The following is a 23916-nucleotide window of genomic DNA, read 5'->3' as shown; positions in this document are numbered from 1 at the left end:
TCTTTTAAGTCTTAATCAAACCCAATGGAGGAGACAGGATACTCATATATGATTTATTATTTGGCTGCTTTTCAAGTAAAACCACACAGGAATATCACAGGAAGAAAGGTTACGATAAAAAAAAACTACTGCTGCACTGTCTATATGACATAAGGAAGGAGACAAAAAGAATGCAAAAGGAGTTCTTGTGCTTTAAAAAATAAACACCTTAATTAGTCTTTCATTTTATATAAGGAGAGTCCCCTTGAACTGATCCTGAAGGATGCTGTAGACCCCGGACAACTCAACTGTTCTGCACAGCAGGTAGAAGAGGAGCAGCAAGGTCAGGATACAGAGGCAGGATATGTTCATCTGAACAGACATCAAGGATTTTCCCAAGAGACTCAGTGGCCCAAGAAGTCTGGTCCTCCCTGATCTGTAACTTATAGTGGTTGTCCCAAAGGGGAAAGAAAGTAGTCACTCAAAAATGAAATTAAACGCCCACCCACAAATCTGTTACTACATGTTACCACATTAGCTCAGGTCATGTAGCAGGATGTAGCCTTAACAGTGAGATGGGAAGATAAGAAACCAAAGGAAAATATGGAAGAGGCCCAAGAAACAGGGAATTTTAGGCACCCATCCTTTATCAGGGACGTTGGCCTATTGTTATCTCTTCTTGTGGTGTCCTCATCTGACTTTGGTATATTGGGGTAAAGCTGGCTATAAGTTTGGGAATATTTCCTGCTCTTCAAGTTTTTGGGGGAGTTCAAGAATTATTGCCTTTAATTCTCTTTCAATGTTTGGTATAATTATAAATGGAACCCTGCGGACCTGGTCTTTTCTGTGCTGCAAAGGGTTTGGATCACTGATTCAATCTCCTCACTTGTTAATGGTCTGCTCAGACATTCTTCCCACCTCAAAATCCTTTATTCAATCACATTGGCAAAGACACTTTCACCACTGAGGTAATATAATCACAGGTTCTGCGGATTAGAATGTGGACCTCTCGGGGGAGGGGCATTATTCTGCCTATCACGTTGCCTTTTGTTCAGTCCTGTGAAGAATCCAAAATGACATGTGGTGGTATCAACATCCACTTCAGTGGAACCATACATGTGGAGCCTGGTAGAGGTATTCTTCCCTTGAGAATTAAAACCTGTAAATCAAAGATTCCAAAGTTGCAGGACAGGAAGCACAAATGAGGTTATAGATAACAGTGGGAAAGAAAGCCATTCCCACCTCTTTGTTCATAGACCTGTGTTTGCTGTCTAGGGGAGAAATCAGCATGGTCACTGATCTTGACCATAGACCACATCTTATAGGACAGGTCCCTAAACCCCTCAAATTCTTGCTCATATGATTCTATAATTGAGTCTTCAGCAAACCATTTCATTATTACACCAGGCCAGCTTCTTCTGAGTGATGTAATGACACATGATAAAACAAGTGAATACTGTGGTTATGAACACATTGTCAACTTCTTGTTGTTGTTGCACAGTGAGTTCCTAGTACAGAATCACTATTAGGTAGGATACCATCATGGTGAAGAAGGGATTCAGTGAATCCAAGAATAATAGCACAAGAAAGTGTTGTGCACAGAGAAGACAAATCTATATCCAGAATAAGGGTCTATTCCAGTAAGGAAGCTAACCACATCCTTATCCATGATGGAAGAGATCTAATGAAGTCAGCCTGCGAACAGGTTCATCTCCAAGAATGCAGTGTAATATCAGAAAAGGGGCTTTGGGTTCTGCAATGATCAGGTTTGATACTCACCAAAACTGGACCCAGATCAAATTCGATGAAAGAAAGTCCAGCTGCTGAGCCCATTTATAACTTCTTTGCTTCATGCTATTGCCACGTGGTTCACAAGTCAATGAGCAAGCAGTGAAGTAGCTTGGGAAAGCAGTTGATTCCCCTCCACAGAGCATGTTATCTTGTCAAAATGATTTTTGAGCCCCACCTCTATGATAATGACCTTTGGTGAGCATTCACATGGGACACAGATATCTTCATACTTTGTGTCCTGCAAATGGTTTATCTGCACACCTCTTCTCCAACTCCTTGTCCTCAGTCTTTCCATCATATTCTTTCTAACTCTCTGAATATCCAGGCAAATGATTAGCCATTACCCATGAATCAGTATAGATCCATAACTTATGACCTTTCCTCCTCTCAAGCAAAGGACACAAGCAAATGTTCTGCTCAGAGTTCTATCCACTGAAAAGATTTCCTTTTCCACTGCCTTGAAGGACCAGGGTTGAGGGATTCTAAAATACTGAGTTTATCCTCTTTGAGGTGGTGCCAACACATATCAGAACCATCTATAACACAGACTTGATTTTTCTCTAAGTCAGTTGGTCACAGGAAGCATTCCATGAAACCCCAGGGTGGGTTAAAGGAGAAGTGGCAATGCAACAAGATTAGGGGCCAATGGAGGTGCTACAACAGAGGGGGAGTGTGTCTCAGCAAATAACATTTTGAAAGCTTATTATGTACAAGGAATTATTGCCTGGGATTGTATGTCATAGTTCATGTAATCATCACAACAACCGTACAAGGCAGAGTTTTTATTAACATCCCTATTCTACAAAAAGGAAAACCAAGTTAAAAACTCTTCCAAGGCCACCCAGCTGGCAAATGCTGTATTGGGAAGCCAGGCATTCTGAGTCCCATGTCTGTGCTGTTAACCTCCACTCCTTAGTAATCCTGGGGAAATGGAGCAGGAAACAGAAGGTAATCTTGGTGATGGTAGCAGAACTGCTAAGGAATTTTGATGCCATGTGATGTTGATCCCGAATGGGCCATAGCAAATCTATGGATTCCCTCTAGTTGATATTTTTTCTTCCTCTTAAAAATAATTCGTATATGTTTTCTTCTTCTGTTGGATCATTACTCACACAAAGAGAGCGAGAGGCATTGATTCTCATTTAAATTAAAAAATGGTTCCTTGAACTGGTCGATTACCTGGGAAGGGCCCTAGAAACAGGAGCATCTGGCTGGAGGAAGTGCCCTGCAGGGGCAGGGAGTCCTCCCTGTGGACTCCTGCTTGGGAGCCCTAGGGGCAGAGCGACGGCAACACGAGGAGGATGCTAGAGTAAGATGCTCTGGTGAGAGGAGGACCAGGTTTGGGGCCGGGACGGAAGGAGGTAAATTGTCTGAATCCTTGTTCCAGAACTTTAGGGCAGTGTTAACCTCAACCAGAGCTCCTTCAAAGCCTTCCATGGGATTCACTACATGGAAGATAGCCAAGGAAATTCTTATCTAAAAATATTTTATCAGAATGTGAATGGATAAAGAAGATGTGGTGTGTGTATATATATATGGAATGCAATATTACTCAGCCATAAATAAGAATAAAATAATGCCATTTGTAGCAAACATGGATGGACCTAGAGATTATCATGCTAAATGAAGTAAGCCAGAGAAAGACAAATATCATATGATATAACTTCTACTTGGAATCTAAAAATAAAAGATAGAAGTAACTATTTTCCAAAGAGAGAGTCACAGACATAGAAAACAAATGTATAGGTACCAAAGAGAAAAGGGGAGAAGGGAGAGAGAAATTAAGAGGTTGAGATTAACATATACTCACTACTATATATAAAATGGATAACCAATGGCTTACTGTATTACATAGTAAATTAAACTAAACATAAAGTTTTATATTTTGTAATAACATATAAAGGAAAAGAATCTGAAAAAGAATACATGTAACATATATACATTTATACATATTATATATATATATATATATATATAATTGAATTGCTGTGCTGTACACCTGAATCTAACATGCTATGCTAAATGAACTATACTTCAATTCAAAAAAATGAAAATGAATATAACCAATCAATCAAGACTAATAATAATAAATAAGCTTGGATTGGTTTATAGAATGTGGCTGGAAGTTAATCACATAAGTTCTCTACCTTACATGAGTAACAAAGTGTAAAAACTGAGAAACCCAAACCTATATGGCTTCCTTAAATCAAACTTGTAGCACCCTCATAATTAGAGCTCACCTGTGTCGCATTGTGAAAAGAAGATGCTTAGAAGGTACATCTGCCACTCTGGAGCCCCTCTAAAGGTGCTGTGCCTGCTTTTTTAGTAAAGCTTGGTGTTGGAAAAGCTCTATGATTCATTTGACCTTGTTCAATAACTCATCCTCAGTGGTACTACAGTCTTAGGAGTTCACATGAAGTGAGGAAAACACCAAGTCTGGTGGTTCCACAACTGCAGATTTACTACCTTGAGTCAAGAAAGAATTTTGTTTAAGCCATGTCACCCAAGCCAAAAATTGGGGTATAGGTTGATAATATCTGGCTGTGCCAAGGTTTATCACCTAGTTCTGACTTTGACCTTCACTTGTATTAGACACCTCTTCTGCACAACTTCAGAATCCTCTTAGGCTCCCTTCTTACTGCACTTATTGATAAAGCGACCAGTTCTGTGCAGGGTTGGACTCGTTCTCTGATGGTGATGCCTGGTGATGCTGCCCTAGGGAAACCTGCAACTTGATATTTTTCCCTGTAGGAATCATATCATTACCTGCCACACAGGGTTATTACATTGGAAGTTAGTATGTAACATAATCCCTGACATTTTCAGGTGTTTGTGACTTTCTCCAATCTGCCCAGAATAAAGTATTTATGGGTGTTAAGTGCCTGTAAGGCTTCAGGAAAATCTAGGGACATCCAGTGGGTCCATCCAAAAAACATGGGACAGGCCTCCAAGCTTAATATGCTAACTACACTGTTAAAAGGAAAGAATTTCCTGTAAATTCTTTCCCCACATGACATTCTGGCTGCCTTGTCATAATTACTGTTATGCAGAGAAGTTTTCTGGCTTTTGTGGCAGACTCTGGAATGATAAACCCTTCAAAACCACCCCTCACAAAAGGCCACTTCACACGTGCCATGGGTCACTTGGAATGATGCCCTGATCTCCCTGATCTAAACACTCTTAAGTCACTCTTAAGTACCCAATCCATAACAGGCTCATCCTGGAATTCTCCCAAATCTGGGTGGTGAATCTTGTCCTACCTCTCCATTAATTTTATATGATTTTTATCATCAAAAATTGTAGTAACCAGCTATTTTGGCTTCACTGACACCATGCATCAGAAATAAAATATAACATTCTTGGTGGGTATACTTTACTCTGTCATTTATTTCATCACTTCCCAATGGCAAATGGCTATTTGAGCTGCATGGGGAGAAGCCCTGGGCATCTTCCAATCCCCATGCCCAGCCAAAAATTACAAACATTGCAATGGTGAGTAGGTTGGACCCCCAGACAACATCCAGAGCCACCAACTAAGTAACAGGCTGGGCTCAGCTCATAACCAGGCCACCACTCAGTTCTTGTATGAGTTCAGCAGCCCCTCCACATGTTCACAGTGTAATGGGGTGTATTGGAAATGTAACCTTTGGCCTCTCCCACAGAAAATATGAAGAAATAAGAAATGATAGAGAGGAAAGACTGAATTTAAAAGGATTTTAATAACCAACTAGACATGAGAGAAGAGTGAGGAGGAGTCAGGATGGGCTACAGGAATAAATAGAATAACTTGGGGAATTAGAGTTGAAAAAGGAAAAGGTAATTATGAAGAATTAGATTTTTAATGGACCCATGAAAAGTTAGGCAGGATAAGGAAAGCTGTATTCATCCTCTTCCACCAGCCAAGCTCCCACCCTCAACTTGAAACTCAAACTCAATCTGGTGCCCAAGATTGGTTAAAACAGGTGATGTGACATCTCAGGAAAGAGCATACAAGAATGTTCAGGACTGAGTTTCTGCCATGAGTTCATCTTGCTAGGAATGAGGTATGAGTGAGGACCAAGTTTTGAGTCCCTTGTCTAAGTCACAGGGACCTGGAGCATTTCTGCATCTCACAAAGTCATGCCTTCATTAGCCTTTGCGGGAGGTGAGAAAACAAGTCAGTTCACTCACCTTGTATTTCCCTTGAGGACCAATCCTCATTTGACATGAAACATTAAATTATCAACAAAGCAAAAAGTTACTTTATTCAGAATATTTCATTTTCAGCAATTTCCATATAACCCAGTTACAGGTCAGCAATACTCTATTGGAATACAGGCAATTAGAATATCGGAGGCCTCATCTCACATTTAATATAACATCATGGGAAAGCCACCATGGCTGTTTCAGGGGCACTTAGTTCAACGTCATCATACCCAGCGTCCCCCCTCTCCCCCTGGAGCAGCCGGAGGCTCTCTTCTCCTCTCCCAGGATCAGCCGCCTCTCTAGAGAAGCACAGAGAAGAGCCTGAAATAGCAAAGAGATGTTTCATTAGAACTGAGACAGAGGGACTGGACAGTGCCCTGTGGTAGAAGCAAGTCAAGTAAGTGGTGACAGCAGAGCATCCCTAGGGACTGGATTGTGCTCAGGGAGGCTCAGCATATTTCACATCAGTTACAGCACAGATATGACAGGCTGTCCTATCAGGATCCAGTCAGTGGTGGGTCTGGGGCCTCAGCTCTTCTGAAAAACTTAGGATATTAAAATATCTGTGCCCAACACAGGAGCTCTGTGAAGACCTGCTTCCTGGCTTACACAACCTGCAAGGAGATGCCCCAAGAATGGTAACGATAATAAAAACAAATTTAATATTTCCCCCCTTTCACAACTGACAGATATGAATTTAGAATGAGAGGAAGACCGGAGACAGGAGAAATCTCTATTCCTCACTGACATCCCAGCTCTGCTCTTAGCCACCTTGACTTGTGTTCCCAAATGCCCACAAATACTATCACAGGCAGCATCCACAGATGGCCCCTCCCCAGGAACCACACAGGCCCTCAGTCGGAGAAATACTCTTTTCCAGAAAATGAGTGCCTTCTTCTCCTGGTCACTGAACTGTCTGGAGCAGATTAGCCCTTAGCTGCCCACAAATTCTAGTCTATGGTCCACCACCATGGCTTAATTTTAAGGTCACCGTATATCATAGATTTGTATCAATACATGTTAATGTTGAGCTTCCCTGGAGGTGCAGTGGTTAAAAATCTGCCTGCCTGCTCAACGTCACTGACTATAAGAGAAATTCAAGTCAAAACTACAATGAGGTATCACCTCACACCCGTTAGAATGGGCATCATCAGAAATCTACAAACACTAAATGCTGGAGAGGGTGTGGAGAAAAGGGAACACTCTTGCACTGCTGGTGGGAATGTAAATTGGTACAGCCATTATGGAAAACATTATGGATGTTCCTTGCAAAACTAAAAATAGAGTTACCATATGACCCAGCAATCCCACTACTGGGCATATACCCAGAGAAAACCATAATTCAAAAAGACACAGGCACCCCAATGTTCATTGCAACACACTTTACAATAGCCAGGACATGGAGACAACCTAAATGTCCATCAACAGATGAATGGGTAAAGAAGATACGATACATATATGCAATGGAATATTACTCAGCCATAAAAAGGAAGGAAATTGGGACATTTGTAGAGACATGGATGGACCTAGAGACTGTCCTACAGAGTGAAGTAAGTCAGAAAGAGAAAAACAAATATCTTATATTTATGCATATATGTGGAATCTAGACAAACGGTACAGATCAACCAGTTTGCAAGGCAGAAATAGAGTCACAGATGTAGAGAAAAACATATGACACCAAGTGGGGAAAGCAGGGGGTAGGGGGGTTGGCGTGGGATGAATTGGGAGACTGGGATTGCCATATATACATTACTAATAAGAAAAAAAATCAAATTGTACACATTAAATATATGCAGTTTATTGTATATCAATTGTATCTCAATAAAAGTTCTTAAAAAAAAAAAAGACTCTGCCTGCCAGTGCAGAGGACACAGGTGCAATCCCTGGTCCGGGAAGATCCCACATGCTACAAAGCAACTAAGCCCAGGTGCCATAACTACTGAGCCCGTGCTCCAGTGCCTGTGATAAACAACAACTGAGCCCATATGCCGCAACTACTGAAGCCCTCATGCCTAGAACCCATGCTCCTCATCAAGAGAAGCCACGGCAATAAGAAGCCTGTGTACTGCAACGAAGAGTAGCTCCCACTCACCACAACTAGAGAAAACCCGAGTGAAGCAACAAAGATCCAATGCAGCCAATAAATAAATAAATAATAAATAAATAAATAAATGTATTTTAAAAATACATGTTAGTGTAACATATGAACACAGTATCTCTTAAATTATCAAAATGCTTCACAAATTCCAATACTGCAATATCTTTTTTTAAATCTCTACCTATGTTTCATGTTTAAGACAGCACAAAGGTGTTATGAGAACAGTTGTTCCATTTCTAGGTTTAGTGAATATGCTCAATTAATCTACAAGTCTTAATGCAAGCACATCAAGGATACATTGATAAATTTACGTCTCATTATGGAAACATAGATCCCAAGAACATAGAGGGATTCCTCCCTCCCAAGGATTCTGACAGCATTAAAGAAAGGCATATATTAGAGGTGATGCTATCAAACATATGAGATTATCCAAACTTGGAATCCATAGGAAGGATGGGCATTGAGAGCTCAAATTCACCCTTTCCAGGACAGAGACCAAAGACTACAGGAGATCAGCTAACTCCACTCACCTGTCTGAGAGGCCCTCACCCCATTCTCCTTCACTGGGGGCACTTCCCCCTCGATTCCCTGGGGGGCAGGAGGAGCCCCAGGCACTGGTACCTCTTCAGCATCATCATAACCTTCACCAGGGGCATCAGTCCTGTCATCTGGGGGTTTTAAGGGCAGACAAGGGGATCAGATGAAACCACAGTAAGTACGTTGGCCTGGCAAATACCGAAGATCCCTTCTGACCCAGAGTTTCTGAGATGCTAAATGGAGGCATTGTTCATTCCTTGTTTTAATAGATTATTTTTAAGGCTGTATTTCATTTTAACGCGCCCATAAACCCAAAAATGTTTGTACAAATATCAATATTTCTTGACTAAAACTATATGTCTCAAAGCAATTATTACACCTATGAGCATTACTAAAATATTCTGACAAACGAAGCTCTCCAGATGTTATTTCTTAAAACAATGTTGCCTGTTTTGAATAAATGAGGGTGATTCTGCATACAGAGGGCCCAGCCCCAACATGAGACATCACAGAACAGCCAGAGAAGGGGGAGGATGGGGCCCATCTGGACACAAGGAATCCCTCTAGTCTCAGGCAAAGGAAGACTGTTCTGCTTGGATCTCATCTCTATGAGGGAAATTTTCCTGCCCGCAATACCCAGCGAGGCAGGTCCACCTCTACTACCTGCAGCAGATCTATAGTCACCGTGGTCCTCACTGTCCCCAGTGTAATGTGGCAGTTCAGTCACTGAGTCATCTGATGGGAACCCTAGTGTGGAGAAAACATCACACAACAAACAGAAGGACCCTCCCCACACCCATGGGACCTGTGTGACACTGAGAAGAAATGCGGGGCAGGCTTGGCTCCTGCCCTGTAGAGGGAGGCTGGGTGCTCACAGGGGTTCCAGAGAGGCCATCCTGCCACATTTGCAGGGGCTGCCTCTGTGAACCTGGGGCAGATGTGGGGTTTGAGATGCTGAGAAGACGGCTCACAGCCAGTGGTGGCTGACAACCAGAGGTCCCAGGAGGACAGGGCAGAGACACCCACCTGTGTTGCCCAGAAGATCCTCCTTTGCTGTCACAAGGTAATCAAGCTCCTCGTACACGGCCTCAGCAAGAGCATCTTCTACACTGGATAAGGCTGAGAAACCACCAGCAGGTCAGAGACTGCAACCCAGACACCCTGAACCAGCTGGCTTAACCCTCCATCTCCCCAAGGCTCACATGTGGAAAACCCCTCAGAGCTGCCGGGACCTCTGCAGAGCCTGCCACCCTATGCACCAGGTCTGCACCTTCTGCCCTTGTGTGACCCTGAACCCACAGCTCAGCCCAACTTCTTCTGGTCTCACAGAAGAGGCCATGACTTATGAGGGCTCATATCTCAATCCTAAGAACCTCTGTATATTCAGCCCTTAGAGTTTAAGATGCAGCAGATGGAGTTCTGCAGGCTCATGGGGGTAAAAAGAGAGACCTGGCCCAGGTTTCCCCTCCTCACACCTGGCCCCATTTCCTGTCTCCACACACTTTCCATGGTACCCAGTACCCGCTACAGCCCACCTCTGCGCTCTGCTCTCCATCTCAGCAGCTGAGTCACCAGGATGATGAGGACCAGGAAGAGAAGAGCCCCCAGGATAAGGCAGAGGATCCCAGGTAGGGAGAAGATGCCAAGAACAGGATTTGAGCCTGGTCTGGTCCCTTAGGAGGAAAAAGCAAGAAGGTTTGGAGAAGGTCCTGGGCACAGGGAAACTCCCTATGCCAGCATTTGCAGGGAGCTCTGGACAATGAAGTCCCAGCCTCAGACACAACTGCACTGACAGTGACTGGGCTCCCCCAGGTCTTGTCCTGAGATGATTCAACTCCACTCCAGCCAGCGTGGACGGAGGGAGAGCCAGAGATTATCAGCGAGCCTCCCTGCTGAGACAGCCTCTGAGGGCCAGGCTCCCAGCTTCACTCCTCTCCTTGGGCTTCAGGAGACCAGAGCAACAAAAAAGTCCTGGAACCGGCACCTTTCTGATGAGGAGCGACCCTCGTGGGCAGGTAGGAAAGCCTTAGATCCTGCAGCATAGGAACCAGCCTCCCTTGGGTCACAGGCATGAGAAACTCTGGCATTGAACCAAGGCGGGGGGAGTTTCCCAAGGAAAATGCCCTGGTTCCCCCCCACCAGCCAGTGGCTCCTCAAGATCTTTCCTCTCCTGAGCGGCTAATTCTGTCAGAGAGTCCACACAGCAGGTCCCAGGACTCTGAATATCTCCCCTGCACGTGGATTATGGCACAGTACCTGCTCGAGTGGGGGGCAAAGTTGTTCTTCCACCTAAAGAGAGAGACAGGGGTTTGGATCATGGGAATTGGCCAGGATGCAAGGCAGCCTTCTTCCCTCCTGAGCCCTGAAATCACCCCTCAGTCACCACAGCATCAGTGTTGAGTCCTCCCAGCTCCCCCATCCGAGATCAGAGCTACAGCTCCTGGGTGCTTTCTGAATACAAATCCCACCACACCCCAGCCCAGCCCATTGCCCCAGCGCTGCCCCAGCTCAACCAGACCACATCCCAAGCCACTCCACTCACCAGAGCACCTCACGCCAGCATCCTCCTCGTGCTTGCAGTCGCTCTGCCCCCAGGGCTCCGCAGCACAGTCCCACAGGGAGGACTCCCGGCCCCCACACTGCACCTCGTCCAGCCAGATGCTCCCATTTCCAGGGCCAAATGCCGCGTCCCGCACGGCTTCCAGGGCATGGCCACAGCCCAGCTGCTGACACACCACCTCGGCCTCTGCCAGGCTCCAGGAGTCATCACACACTGTGCCCCAGGAGCCACTGTGCCAGACCTCCACCCGCCCTGAGCAGTTGTTCTCTGAGGTGTCTCCTCCCCTGAGTCGGATCTTGTCATTGTCTGAGAAGACAGCATCCTGTCCTGTTATTGTCCCTGATGGGAAGGAAGGAGCCCCTGGGAGCCACAGGGGAGGAGGGAGGGGCTGGTGTACCTGTGCAGGGGACCACAGTTGGACAGCTCTTAGGTCACCTTCCTGCAGGAGCAAACAATGGGAAGTGCTGGATCAGGGGCAGCTGGAGGTGGTCTCATCCCCAAACAAGATTATCTAAGGGCCTTGGCTTGGTCCAAATGACATGTGAAAAACAGGCTTCATTATCTAATGGGCTGAGATATTCACTGCATCTTATCACCAGGTGAAATAACTGTGTTTCTTTATATTGTATATCACTCTCCACTTTCCACAACAAATAAAACACACACACACACACACACTCACACACATTTTATAGGCTAAACCTAATGTCACCACTTAGATTTGAAAATATAAAATCACACTAACAACATCCTACAAGCTTGTGACAGACACACAGAAAGAGAGAGTAAGTCACCTGCACACAAGATATAGGCTTCCTGCTTTGAAGAACATGAACTGTATTTCCAAGGATCAGAAGGACACTGCCAGAGAGAGGCATCCGTTTTCCGACACTGGATTCCATCTACCCACCGGGGTCTAGAACCTTCCCTAAGAGCAACAGAAGAGTTGAGGGTTCCTCTGTCCCCACAGCCAAGCTGTCTGCAGATGATGGACAAGGTGATGTCTTCCATGGGGCTGCGGCAGACACTGCCCCAGGTCCCGTTGTAGAAAACTTCCAGCCACCCAGCACACTCCTGGTCCTCGCTCACCATCCTGAGGGCCAGGAACTCTGAAATTGAAAGGGAGGAAACAGGACACAGTGAGCCCTCCACTCAGTGCTCTGGGTTTTCCTCTCTCCCAGAAATCGTGAACACTCACCCCTGACCCAGATGAGGAGACACCTACTAGGTGACAAGACTGAAATTTGACTCACTTTTATCTAATTTTATCCATTTATATCTCTTTTCCTATTTCTACCACAATGACATAGTGCATACAAGCAGAGAGGAAGACCAGCCTGGGCACCTGCGAGGAGGGGGAGCTGAACGCTACATCCCAAGAAAACCTCTAAAAGAGTGTGTGAAAGGGGTGTGGTGCAGATATTGGGGAGGTAGGCAGAATAATGGACACAAAAATGTCTACATCTTAATCCGTGAAACCTGTGAATACGTTACCTTACTTGTCACAAATCACTTTAAAGCTATGATTCACATAAGGACTTCAGATGCTGAGATTCAGCTGGAATATTGTAGATTAAGCACGTGAGCCCAGTCTAATCACATCCTTAGACCCACTATCCTTAGAAATGGATAACCAGTCCCAGCTCCAGTCAGAGGGAAATGTGACTGAGGAAAAAGTTAGAAGTGGCACTCTTGCCTGTCTGAGGAGGAAGAAAGCAGGCTCTGAGCCAAGGAATGCAGGGCACCTTTAGAAACTAATAAAGGCTGGGAAAAGGATTCCTCCCCAGAGCCTCCAGCAAGAATGCAGCCCTGTGGACACCTGGATGTTAGCCCACTGAGACCCATGTCACACTTCCAACATACAAAACTGTAAATAATAAATTTGTGGTTTCATTACCATGTCATTCTCGAGATTTTACTACCATAGGTAACTGAAGAGTGAACCCAGCTTTCAAGTGAAAACTGTAAGAAATGGCTCTGTCAGCAGATATTGCTGTGAAGAAAGGACCAGAACCTCAGCTGCTGCAGAAGGAAGTGAAAGCACCTAATCTTCTCATCTGCTAGAAATCAGGCTCCACGGGAGGAAGCTTCCTTCCCTGGCCTTTGTAGCAACTCTCCCTCAGGGCTCAGACCCCCATGCTCCATGCCCCCACCCGCTCCCCAGACTCTGGACAGTGTGCAGCGCAAACCTGAGCAGATGACCCCCGCATCCTCCTTGTGTCTGCAGTCGTGCCGCCCCCAGCCCCGGGAAGGGCACCCCCACACGTGGGACTCCTTTCCTGTGCAGTTTAGTTCATCCAGCCAGATGGGCCCTGATCCCTTCCCGAAGTGAGCAGACCCCGTAGCATTGAGGGCTTCTCCACAGCCCAGCTGCCTGCACACCACGTGGGCATCGTCCAGGTCCCAGCCATCATCACAGATGGTGCCCCAGGAGCCCTGGTGAAGGATCTCCACTCTCCCGGCGCAGTGACTGCCCCCGTCCACCAGGCGGAGCTGTCTGCTGTCTGAGGAGAGAGAAATGGGACAATGAGGCATTGACACAGGGAATGAGAAGGGTCTTCTGGTCCTGTGGGACCCTCACCTGAGCAGTTGGTGGGGCTCTCCTCTGAGGCTGCAGAGCCTGCTGGTTCAGACAGGGAGTGGTTGCACTGGGGCAGCACCTGGGTCTGGTTTCCTGCAGAAACAGCAATGATCAAAGGGCTGAGAGCGTTGAATATCAGGAAACTGAATTAAGCTAAATAATAACCTAGTGATGAAGTCTGAGATGAAAGCAGGAACACATCAGTAAAGTTAACTTAATTTTAGAGTTCACCTTCTCCATGGAGAGTTATGCTTCTGACAATGCCACAATTTTTGTTTTAAGCCAAGCATTGCACTGAAAATGCAATTTAACTCATAAGAATGAATTAAATAAGTTGTTCTATCCCTAAATCTATCCCTAAGTAGAAGAAGCAAAATAAAATCCTTCCAAAGGATTCCTACACTTTTTCATCTTCAATGCCTGTCTTTTAAAAAAAATACTTATATAAAATATATCTCACAAAAAACCAAAAGGAAAAATGAAACACTAGAAATGATTCTCCAGGGTACACAACTAGTAGAGTTACCTGACAGAGAATTTAAATAGCCATGAATAAAGTGCTCATGGAATTTACTGACAAAATGTGTATCTTGGCAGAAAAATGATAAATAAAATAAAATAAAATATAATTCTAGAGCTAAGAAACTAATAGCTGAAAATAAGAACTAAACAATGAGTCTATCAGTACATATGCAAGAGAAAATGATTAAACTTCTATAATACACTCTTGGAGAATGTTTTCATGGTCTTGGCATAGGCAAAGTTCTTTTTAAAAGGAAATAAGGGGCTAACCTGGGTGCACAGTGGTTAAGAATCCACCTGCCCATGCAGGGGACACAGGTTCTATCCTTGGTCTGGGAAGATCCCACATGCTGGGGAGCAACTAAGCCTGTGCACCACAACTACTGAGCCTGCGCTCTAGAACCTGCAAGACACAACTACTGAGCCCATGTGCCACAACTACTGAGGCCTGTGCACCTACAGCCCTTCTCTGCAACAAGAGAAGGCACTACAGTGAGAAGCGTGCGCACCACAATGAAGAGTAGCCCCCGCTGTCTGCAACTACAGAAAGCCCGCAGCAAAAAAGACCCAACACAGCCAATAAATAAAAATAAATAAATAAATATTTTAAAATTGGAAATGAGAAACACTAAATATATAGAGAAAAGTTGGTTAGTTATATTTCCTTAAGATTAAGAACTTGGATCATCAAAGGACACCATACCATTAAGAAAATGAAAATAAAACACCAAGGGTTAAATAAATAACACATATTTGCATCCAACGTCATTGTCATGGTAAGCTGTAGCATCATATTTGTAGTAGTCAAGAACTGGAAACAACTCAAATCTCTACCATCAGTTGAATGTATCCATACACGGTCAAGTGATCATTCAAGGGAATGCTCTACAGTAACAGAAATGAATAAAGTGCTGCTATAAACAACATCATGAGTGAATCCCAAACATAATATTGAGTCAAAGAAGTCAGACGCAAAAGAGGGCGTACTGCATGATTTTATACAAAGTTCAAAAATCAACAAAATATCCTATGGTCATAGAAGTTAGGCAAGCGGGTTTTTGATGGAGAGGAGGGAGGGCATAGCTATGGGGAGGCAACAGTGACTGCTTTTGGTGCTGTTAATGTTCTCTTTGTTGATCTGGGTTGGGGTACATGACTAATGTATACACCTATTGCTTATACATTGTTTCTATGATTATAAGTGAATAATAATGTTGCTTGAAAATATATTATTCCCCTTAACACTTCTTGCCCTAACCTGAAAAATGAATGAACAATGAAAAGAACCATATTTCACCATGAACTATCTTGCTTATGAAGCCAGTTTTCTACACTCTCTGCTCTTGGGGACAGTTCACTCCAGGAGCATCCTGGGTACTAGTAGCCCTTCCCTCGCTCTTACCTGAGCAGATCACAGAGGCTGTGTTTCCATGGGTACAGTCAGGAACACCCAGGGCAGTCACAGGGCAACTCCACAGGAAGGACTCAGCCCCTGAGCAGTGAAATCGGGCTGTTGAGATCTGATCACTTCCTTCCACAAAGTGTGGTCCTCTAGGAGTAGAGATGGCGACTCCACAGCCGAGCTGACGACAGACAACATTGGCATTGGCCAGACTCCACTGGGAGGCACAGAGCGCTCTCCATCGTCCAGAAATATTCACCTCCACTTGCCCCTCACACTGAGAGGTGCCATTTCTCATGAGCCGGACATCTGCATACACTGGTAGAAGAAGACAGGATTTCAGCAAAATCTCATGATTTTCTCACCTGAACTCTGTAAGCAGGGAGGTTATGTCCTGATGTGCATCTCACCTGAACAGACAAGGTGAACAGCTCCACTGTGATGACAAGTGCCCCCTGGACAGGGCACTCTGGGGCAGGACCAGAGCTCAGGCTCCTCCCCTTCACACCTGAACTCTTCAGCCCAGACCCGGCCCTCTGCTGCTCTGAAAGGCATGTGTCCCAGGATAGACACAGGCTTGCCGCATCCCAGCTCTGCACAGATGACCTGGGCAGTGGGGAGTGTAAAATTCCCATCAGACACTGGAATCCAGTCTTCTCCAGAATGCACTTCTACCTGCCCTGAGCAGGGTCCACCCCCTCCAACCAGATGCACAAACCCTAAGAGAAAAACAACAACAACAACAATAAACTAAATAACTGTTCATGAACCTGGTTTGACAGTTGCAACATTATGTCACAGGCAACAATGTGAAAGCTTTTATTTTCTGGGAGTGGGGCATGGAGAGAGAATTTGACAATTATTGTCAGAATTGCATTTCCATGAGTGAGTATCTAAAGAGAAATTCACAAGGATTTCCAGGGTCAGTTTGGAATGGCTGATTTCCAAGAATGTGTATTTTGAGGTTTGCTAGGAAGGTGAATTCCTCATCCAGGGGCCTGGAAAATACAGGACCCAAGAAAACTTCTCTGTGGTGGGCATCAAACTTGGGTGCAGAGCTGAACTATCCCAGAGTGAAAAAGGCCCATGGGATTCAAGAGGTTCGAAGCCTAAGAGGCAGACAAGGTTAGAAGGCCATCCTGAGATTTCTGGGGTTAGAATTCTGGCCAGTTTTCTCTCAGGAGCCAATACTCAGGCCTCTGAGAATAGGGAAAGTCTTGAGGGCTGGATCTGTGAGTCCACACCAAACTACACACAGACTTACGGCTCAGGGAGGAAATCTAGATATTATAACAAGCCTGCTATTATGATTTCATGTGTATTTTCTCATAATTTTTGATGGTGGAAAATTCCAAGAATTTCTTTGGCGAGTTGCTTGTAAAAAGAAGTTGTCCACAGACGAGTTTGGATATGAAGAAAGCTCAGAGTCATAGGAGAAGAATGGGCTCGTCCCAGCCATCTTTCTTGAAAGCCTAGGATTTATCAGTGAACCTGGGTGAGAGAGAGTTCTCAGTAGGAATATGCAAAACAGCTGAGTTCGTGGATTACTTCATACTAGGGTTTTTCTTCCAAGACGTGGGAACCTCAGCAAATGCTAACAGTGAAGGTAATTTAATGTATTTTAATCCTATGTATATGCTAACTGCATATTCCTTTCCTATTTGGAGTCTCAAGAAATAGCCAGCATGGAAAAAAGGAGATGGAGAGGAAGAGAGCAGAGAGCAAACAAGCCATATATAATTTAGAGATTTCCAAGTTCCAAAAAGCTCAAAATGGATGAAAGATAGAAAGATTTTTAACACATTTTATCCCCTATGCTCCTCCCATCCACCATCTAACCCTGCTACCCTTTCCCATTTCTCCCACTGCAGGCAAGAAAAAACAATCTGCAGTGCTACAGATGGATGGAAGGGAGACTCCAAATGGAAGAACTTCTCTAGAGGTGGAGTGCGGGTGGGGTGAGTGGTAGGTTAAAGTGGGAGTGGCTAGAGTATGAAACGGAAAGGGGGAGACCAAAGAAAAGATTCGTGATCATGATTTGGTCCTTCAGGGGCCATATTTTGGGTGGAGAATAGGTAATCCAATGGAAAAAAATAAAACCCCACCTCATAAAGAACACTTTTTTTTAACACCCTTGCCTGGTTTCTGAGCATGCTCATGATTATTTATGTGCATGGAGGAATTTTTTTTCTGGCAAAGGACTCTGAATACATAAGTATATGAACTTTGAAGCATATGATGTGGAGATTCGGAAAGCGTGTTCTACCTGAATAAAAATCTACTACAGAGAGCAGGAGAGAGCAGGAAATACACCACAGAAATTAAAGACTTAAAGGATTAGCTTGCAATTGTACAAGTATGAATGTTGAGAGGATGATCTGGTTGCCTCTTGTTATTTATCCATTTCCACCTCCCCAGAGAGGCCCAGGTTAGGAGCCCAGTCTGGTCTGGTTGGGAGTTTGGTCATAAGCTACACATTGTAATTAAAGGATTGTTACTCAACACTTTGTTATTTTCTGTATTAATCCCACCAGATTACAAATTTGGAAAGAACAAGAAAGAGATATTGCTTGCATGCTATTTTACGTAGCCTGACACATGTTAGACACTCAAATATATTCTGAATAATCAATAAAGTCTTATAGACATCAGGATAGAGTCTTCTGAAACAAATTATTGTTTCTTTTTTATTTTCTACTTGATTTTAAAATTTACGTGGAAAAATAAGTGTGTGACATTGCAAGAAAATTTATGAAATAGACGGCTGATGTAAGGGGATAAGGTATTAAGATAATAAAACCAATTATCTGTGTGTAACAATAGAGTGAAAGGGGCAGAATATAAATACCGAGTAGACTCAAAGACACACACACATAAGTATTTACTGTTTGAAGCAGATAATATTTTAAATCATTAAAGAAGATAGACTGTTTAATAAAGAGTGCTGAATAACTTAGGGATAGATTTTAAAACAACAAGATCAAATCCCTACTTGATATAATACTCCAAGATAAATTATATAGAAGTTAAATATATACATATCAGAAGTGAAGCATAAGACACTGAGAGAAAAAATGAATTATATATATTCTTTGAAGAATAGTGTTGCTTGTGAAGAAGACTCATTCTAGGGCTTTCTCATTAACATAATTTTTTTCTGCTTGTCAGCTAACATGAGCCCACATTTCCATGTTGACTGAAGTGGTTTGCCTCTGTGATGTGACAGAAACCCTTTCACTGGTCTATGATTTGCTAAGGACATTTTAATATCTACCCAAGATTGGTATTGTTAGTGAGAAGTGAAGATTTAATAATTCAGTAGTTCCATAGATGTTGTCATCTGACATAAAATAGAATCTGGGCTCACCAAGGACCTCACCCCCTGGTTGGGTACCATTTATATGCTTTAGGAAAGTAAGTGAAGTTTCTGCACAAATAAGGGCTAAGGAAGCCCTGACTGACATGGGGCTCCTCACTGAACTCCTGACTGGCTCCTCTGAGGAGAGTGAGTGAAAGTTTTAGGGTGAATACAGGCTAAATCCTGTCCAGCTTCTTGCCCTTTTCATGGAAATCGGTCTTCTTGACCTGACCTGAAAAATGTCAGGACACTTTTCTAAAAGTCTTCCCAAGCAAAAGAAATGGCAGAGAAAAAGCAGTTTTATCAAGGACTACTGAATATAAAATCAATATATTTAACCTAAAACCACAGAAACTCCAAAGGACCAACAGAACAAAAATTGAAGGTGACAAAAAAAAAAAAAAAAAAAAAAAAACCTAAAATTTGGAATCTGTGTCTTGCACTGTGGAGAACTAGGTTCACATGTTGGGTTATTAACATGATGAGATACAGACACACCATTACTTCAATCAGAAGGGGTAAGACACCAAGCAAAATATGGCCTATTTCAGGGTTAAGATCAACAGATGTTCAAAGCTGTAAATAACATTGGAGGTGTTGAACAATATGTTCTTATTTTAGACCCGAGAAGACAGAGCCTGGGAGGGCCTGTCACAAGAGTGACTTGTTCAAGGCTGCAGAGTTAGAGACTGAGCCTCTTCTGTCTGTTCTGTGCTCTCATGTCCCAGGTTACTGCACAGCATCTGGTCTTCCTCCAGGCTTGGTGTTCACTATGCATCATGGCCCACTCTTCTTGGTGCTTCACCTCTGTTCTTCTCTCACAGAGGGGGCCTCCATTTCCCAAATTTAGTCCATTTGCAAGAGAGACAACAACCTGAGCCATAGGAGCGAGAGCAGGGGGCCAGGTCTTCAGGAAAGTACTCTTTCTGCATCTTTGCTTGAACCTGAGAGAGCCCAATTTTCTATATCTCAGCTTCTGCTTAGGGCTCTGGGACCCAGAGGATATGTCCCCTCTCATTATTATAGCTTTGGGGCTTGATTTTATCCAAGGAAGCAAGAGAGCAAGGGTGACTGGGTTGGTTTTTATCATCTATCATCTGCATCACATGCTCATTTCTCTCCCTCTGACCAAGTCGGCCTTCTCTATCCTGCCTGCAGCTGTGATGCATCTGCATCCAGACCAATTCTCAGGGGCTCTGACCATCAGCCTCGCCTGTCTCTGTACCTTCTGTCTCCTTATCCATCACTCTGGACTTCTACTATTTTGACTGGAATAGAGTACTGTGTTGCCTGAGGTATAGGAAATGTCTCCATTCCATATGGTATTTGGCCACTTAGAAATCCACAAAGATCAAAGTATCTTCCTGGAAGACCAAACTTGCCCTCTACCCTTGGTTTCCCCATTCACATCTGAAAGCCAGAGGTGGTCAGGATGACCTTTCCATCAAGGCACAGGAAAATGCAAGGAAAGTGGGTCCTTAGAGGCCCAAAAATAGGCAAAAAATGAACATCTGATTGGGAAATGATGACAATGGAGAGACAGGAGAGGCTTCAAAGCAGGCATATCTGAACTACCTGCATAGGTCTGATATTTAAGTAGGAGAAAGTTATTTGAAGGCAATATTGAGAGTCCATTTTCATGTGGTTTTGTTACAAATATAAACACCTTTTTAGAGTTTACCGTGTCCCAGGAACTTTAGTAGATGCTGGGAATGTAAATCTCACTAAAACAATGTTCTTATCTTTATGGGGCTTCACTTCTGGTGGAGGAGAAAAACAAGTAGACAGTGTTAAGCCCTCTGAAGAGTTTATGAGAGACTTGGATAACCAAAGAAAGGGAAACTGCCCCTTCAGGGGGCTATTTATTTATAAGAATCAACCCCACCGAAGGCAAAATGAAAACATGGTCAGATATATCCTTGTCTGGTCTCTTGCTGTACAGACATCGTGGGTCCCTAAGCACACATGGCGTCCTCCACACCACACCTGGACCTTCAGTGCTGCTCAGAGAACCTCACATGTGCCTTTGTCAGCTCCCAATGCCATCCCTCTCCTTCCCAGCTACTATAAGTCTCTTCCACCTTCTTCAAAAATTACATTTGTCCCCTTACTCTTACTTCTATCAAATAAGCCCCCAAATGCAACTATCTTATATCATTGAAGTCATCAGGTGAAAACTATGTAATCTTTTACCATACAACACACAACTTAATATTTTATTGCTTCCACAATTGACTTATCAGCACACAGTGACTTACCAGTGCATGGTGTTCCTTCAAAGTTTGACTTTATACAGATGTTTTAAAAGAAAAAACAGAGAGAAAATCTTTTCTGGTAACAATGGAAGGAGAACCTATGACTAAGAGCATTTCATCCACAGTCCTCTGGTCCTACCTGCCAAAGAGCTATGAATATTTACATCTAAATTTTCAAAGGAGACTTGCAATTTGGCACAAACCTGTAAATTCCTCTCCAATTTCTTTAACGATATCCCCTGAGCTTCCACTTCTGCTAACCTAGTGCAAAATAAAGTCTCACACTGTACCTACAGAAACAACTCCACTGAGGAAAGTGCATCCTCATTCTTGTCCCTCCCTCCCATAGGCTCACTATGCAAAGGGAGTGTGTGTGTGGTGATTTGCAAATGTTTCACTCTTCAAAAACAATGAATTATAAAAAAAAAATTAAGATCAATTTGAATTGGGATAATAGATTAAAAGTCAGGTAAGGTCACTGGAGAAGAAACAGCAGACTTATAAGAGGCAAGTAAATGAAGCCCATCACTCACAGATGGAGTGTGCACTCAGGGAGGGTGTGTAGATGTCTCTGACCTCTGTAGCTCATCCATCTCCTATTGCCCCAGTGATCAGATACAAGCTTCCTTGGAACTTTCATTCTCTCAGCCACTGGACAATGCACTGACCGTACCTGAGCAGATGACTCCTGCATCCTCGTCATGCCCGCAGCTGTGCTGCCCCCAGCCCCGGGAAGGGCACCTCCACACGTGGGACTCCTTTCCTGTGCAGTTCCGGTCATCCAGCCAGATGGGCCCTGATCCCTTCCCGAAGTGAGCAGACATCATGGCATTGAGGGCTTCTCCACAGCCCAGCTGCCTGCACACCACGTGGGCATCGTCCAGGTCCCAGCCATCATCACAGATGGTGCCCCAGGAGCCCTGGTGAAGGATCTCCACTCTCCCGGCGCAGCGACTGCCCCCGTCCACCAGGCGGACCTGTCTGCTGTCTGAGGAGAGAGAAATGGGACAGTAGGGCCCTGACACAGGGAATGAGAAGGGTCTTCTGTTCCTGTGGGACCCTCACCTGAGCAGTTGGTGAGGCTCTCCCCTAGGCTGCAGAGCCTGTTAGGTCAGAAATGGAGTCACTGCACTAGGTCAACACCTGGGTCTGATTTCTCATAGCAGTGATAAGAAAATAATGAAGTGCGCAATGGGCAAAAGCAGGAAATACTACTCTACTGAGTAGTGTGAAACAGAAGGGGTTACCCAGGTCCTATGAGTGTTAACCTTCTGACTTGTAGAGTTCTGCATAGCATCTGAGAAAGACATACAGGAAATGCTAGTCTCTTTACCCTGACCAGTTAGAGGAGATCAGAGTCACAGGAATGGGCTGGCAGCTGGATGGATTCCTTATAAACCACACACACTTTGCTGCTGTTGACCTAATAGATAAACAGATTAGATCAAGGGGAGTGGAGTCAGGAACTGGCCTCATCAGAAGCCTCAGGGAGCAGCCATGAATCCTCTACCATTTAGAAGTTCTCCTTTGTATCGTCACTCAGGACTGAAAAGTAAATGACTTGTGAGATGCCATGGTTTACCCCAGCATATTTCACTTATGACTCTAGGCTTCAAACTCCAGATCTGGATACTTAGTTTCAAAAAATATATAATCTCTTTGAGCAGGCTGGACAACCTTGCATGAGAAATGATGGCAGATGATATTGATATTGGCCAGATTCCACTGGGAATCAGAGAATGTTGCATCTTCTCTCAAATAAATATAATCTTTCCTTGGACTTCACGTCAGGAATCACTATTTTCAACCTTTGAGGTTATTTGTTCTCTAGGGGGAAAATGAATTTCTAACTTTACCACAGAGCAGAAATAGGTTCTATTCCTGCTCTAAAAGCACCCAAACAAACAATATTGACAGACACACTGTATTATTCTCTCCTTTTATGCATAAGCAGTGATGTAAAGAAAGGTTAAATAATGTCGATCAGTGTTGCACTTCAAGTTAATAATGAAGTAGAGAATAAAACCTAAAATTTTCTACTTCCATGAAGAATGGAGGTGTTCACAGCAGCCAATGGTCTTTCTGGATACAATTTTAAAAGCTGGAAAAAATTTTTTCTTTAAAGTAAAGGTATCACACATTTTTGGACACAACAGGGACTAAATACATTAAAATTTTAAAGAGTGGAGATCATTTCAATGTTAGCCAAGGATCTGCAGCTTCTTTTTCTCTGTGGGACTTTCTCAATTTGGTGTGAGGTTAATGGCTCAGGATAGCAGAGGACTCCTGCTGGGACAGAGCAACCAGGATAATTTGGGGGTTACCTGGTGCTGGAGTAACAATTTGGAGACTTGAGAGCCTCTCTCCCATAGCAGGTTTTCTCCTCAAATATCTGCCCAGTATACAAGCTGTGAAGGGCAGGAGCCCAAAGAACTATGTCAAAAAATCTTGGAAAGCAGAGTGGCTATTCCCTCATTCTCTTGTGTGGTGAGCTACCAAAACATCCAGGCTCTCAAATGAAATCTCTGAAGACCCATGCCATAGGGACAGAGGAAAATCAGAGGCAGACCGAATGCTACTAAAACTGCAACCCAGACTTGTTACAGCTCAGTTCTAGGTAATATTTAGATATTTGAGTGATGTGCACC

At 43.9% G+C, this 23916-nt stretch overlaps 1 protein-coding gene across 1 annotated transcript in view; it reads right to left on the bottom strand.

The window, feature by feature from the left end:
* LOC130843079 (antigen WC1.1-like) overlaps positions 1-23916 on the bottom strand; it is a gene marked incomplete at its 5' end in the record, with an annotated part of 75839 nt that overhangs the window by 32312 nt on the left and 19611 nt on the right. The window contains 13 exons of the mRNA XM_057719735.1: positions 6133-6276; positions 8584-8721; positions 9254-9337; positions 9617-9709; positions 10126-10263; positions 10847-10879; positions 11133-11456; positions 11945-12259; positions 13340-13654; positions 13732-13824; positions 15656-15973; positions 16066-16374; positions 21942-22328. Coding sequence (XP_057575718.1) covers positions 6133-6276; positions 8584-8721; positions 9254-9337; positions 9617-9709; positions 10126-10263; positions 10847-10879; positions 11133-11456; positions 11945-12259; positions 13340-13654; positions 13732-13824; positions 15656-15973; positions 16066-16374; positions 21942-22328 — 2691 coding nt within the window. The remainder of the gene's footprint in view (positions 1-6132; positions 6277-8583; positions 8722-9253; positions 9338-9616; positions 9710-10125; positions 10264-10846; positions 10880-11132; positions 11457-11944; positions 12260-13339; positions 13655-13731; positions 13825-15655; positions 15974-16065; positions 16375-21941; positions 22329-23916) is intronic.

Source organism: Hippopotamus amphibius, unplaced genomic scaffold (genome assembly GCF_030028045.1).
Source record: "Hippopotamus amphibius kiboko isolate mHipAmp2 unplaced genomic scaffold, mHipAmp2.hap2 H_2, whole genome shotgun sequence".
Taxonomy (NCBI): Eukaryota; Metazoa; Chordata; class Mammalia; order Artiodactyla; family Hippopotamidae; genus Hippopotamus; species Hippopotamus amphibius.
The sequence above is the reverse complement of the archived record's forward strand: the minus strand, read 5'-3'. Positions and strand labels throughout refer to the sequence as shown.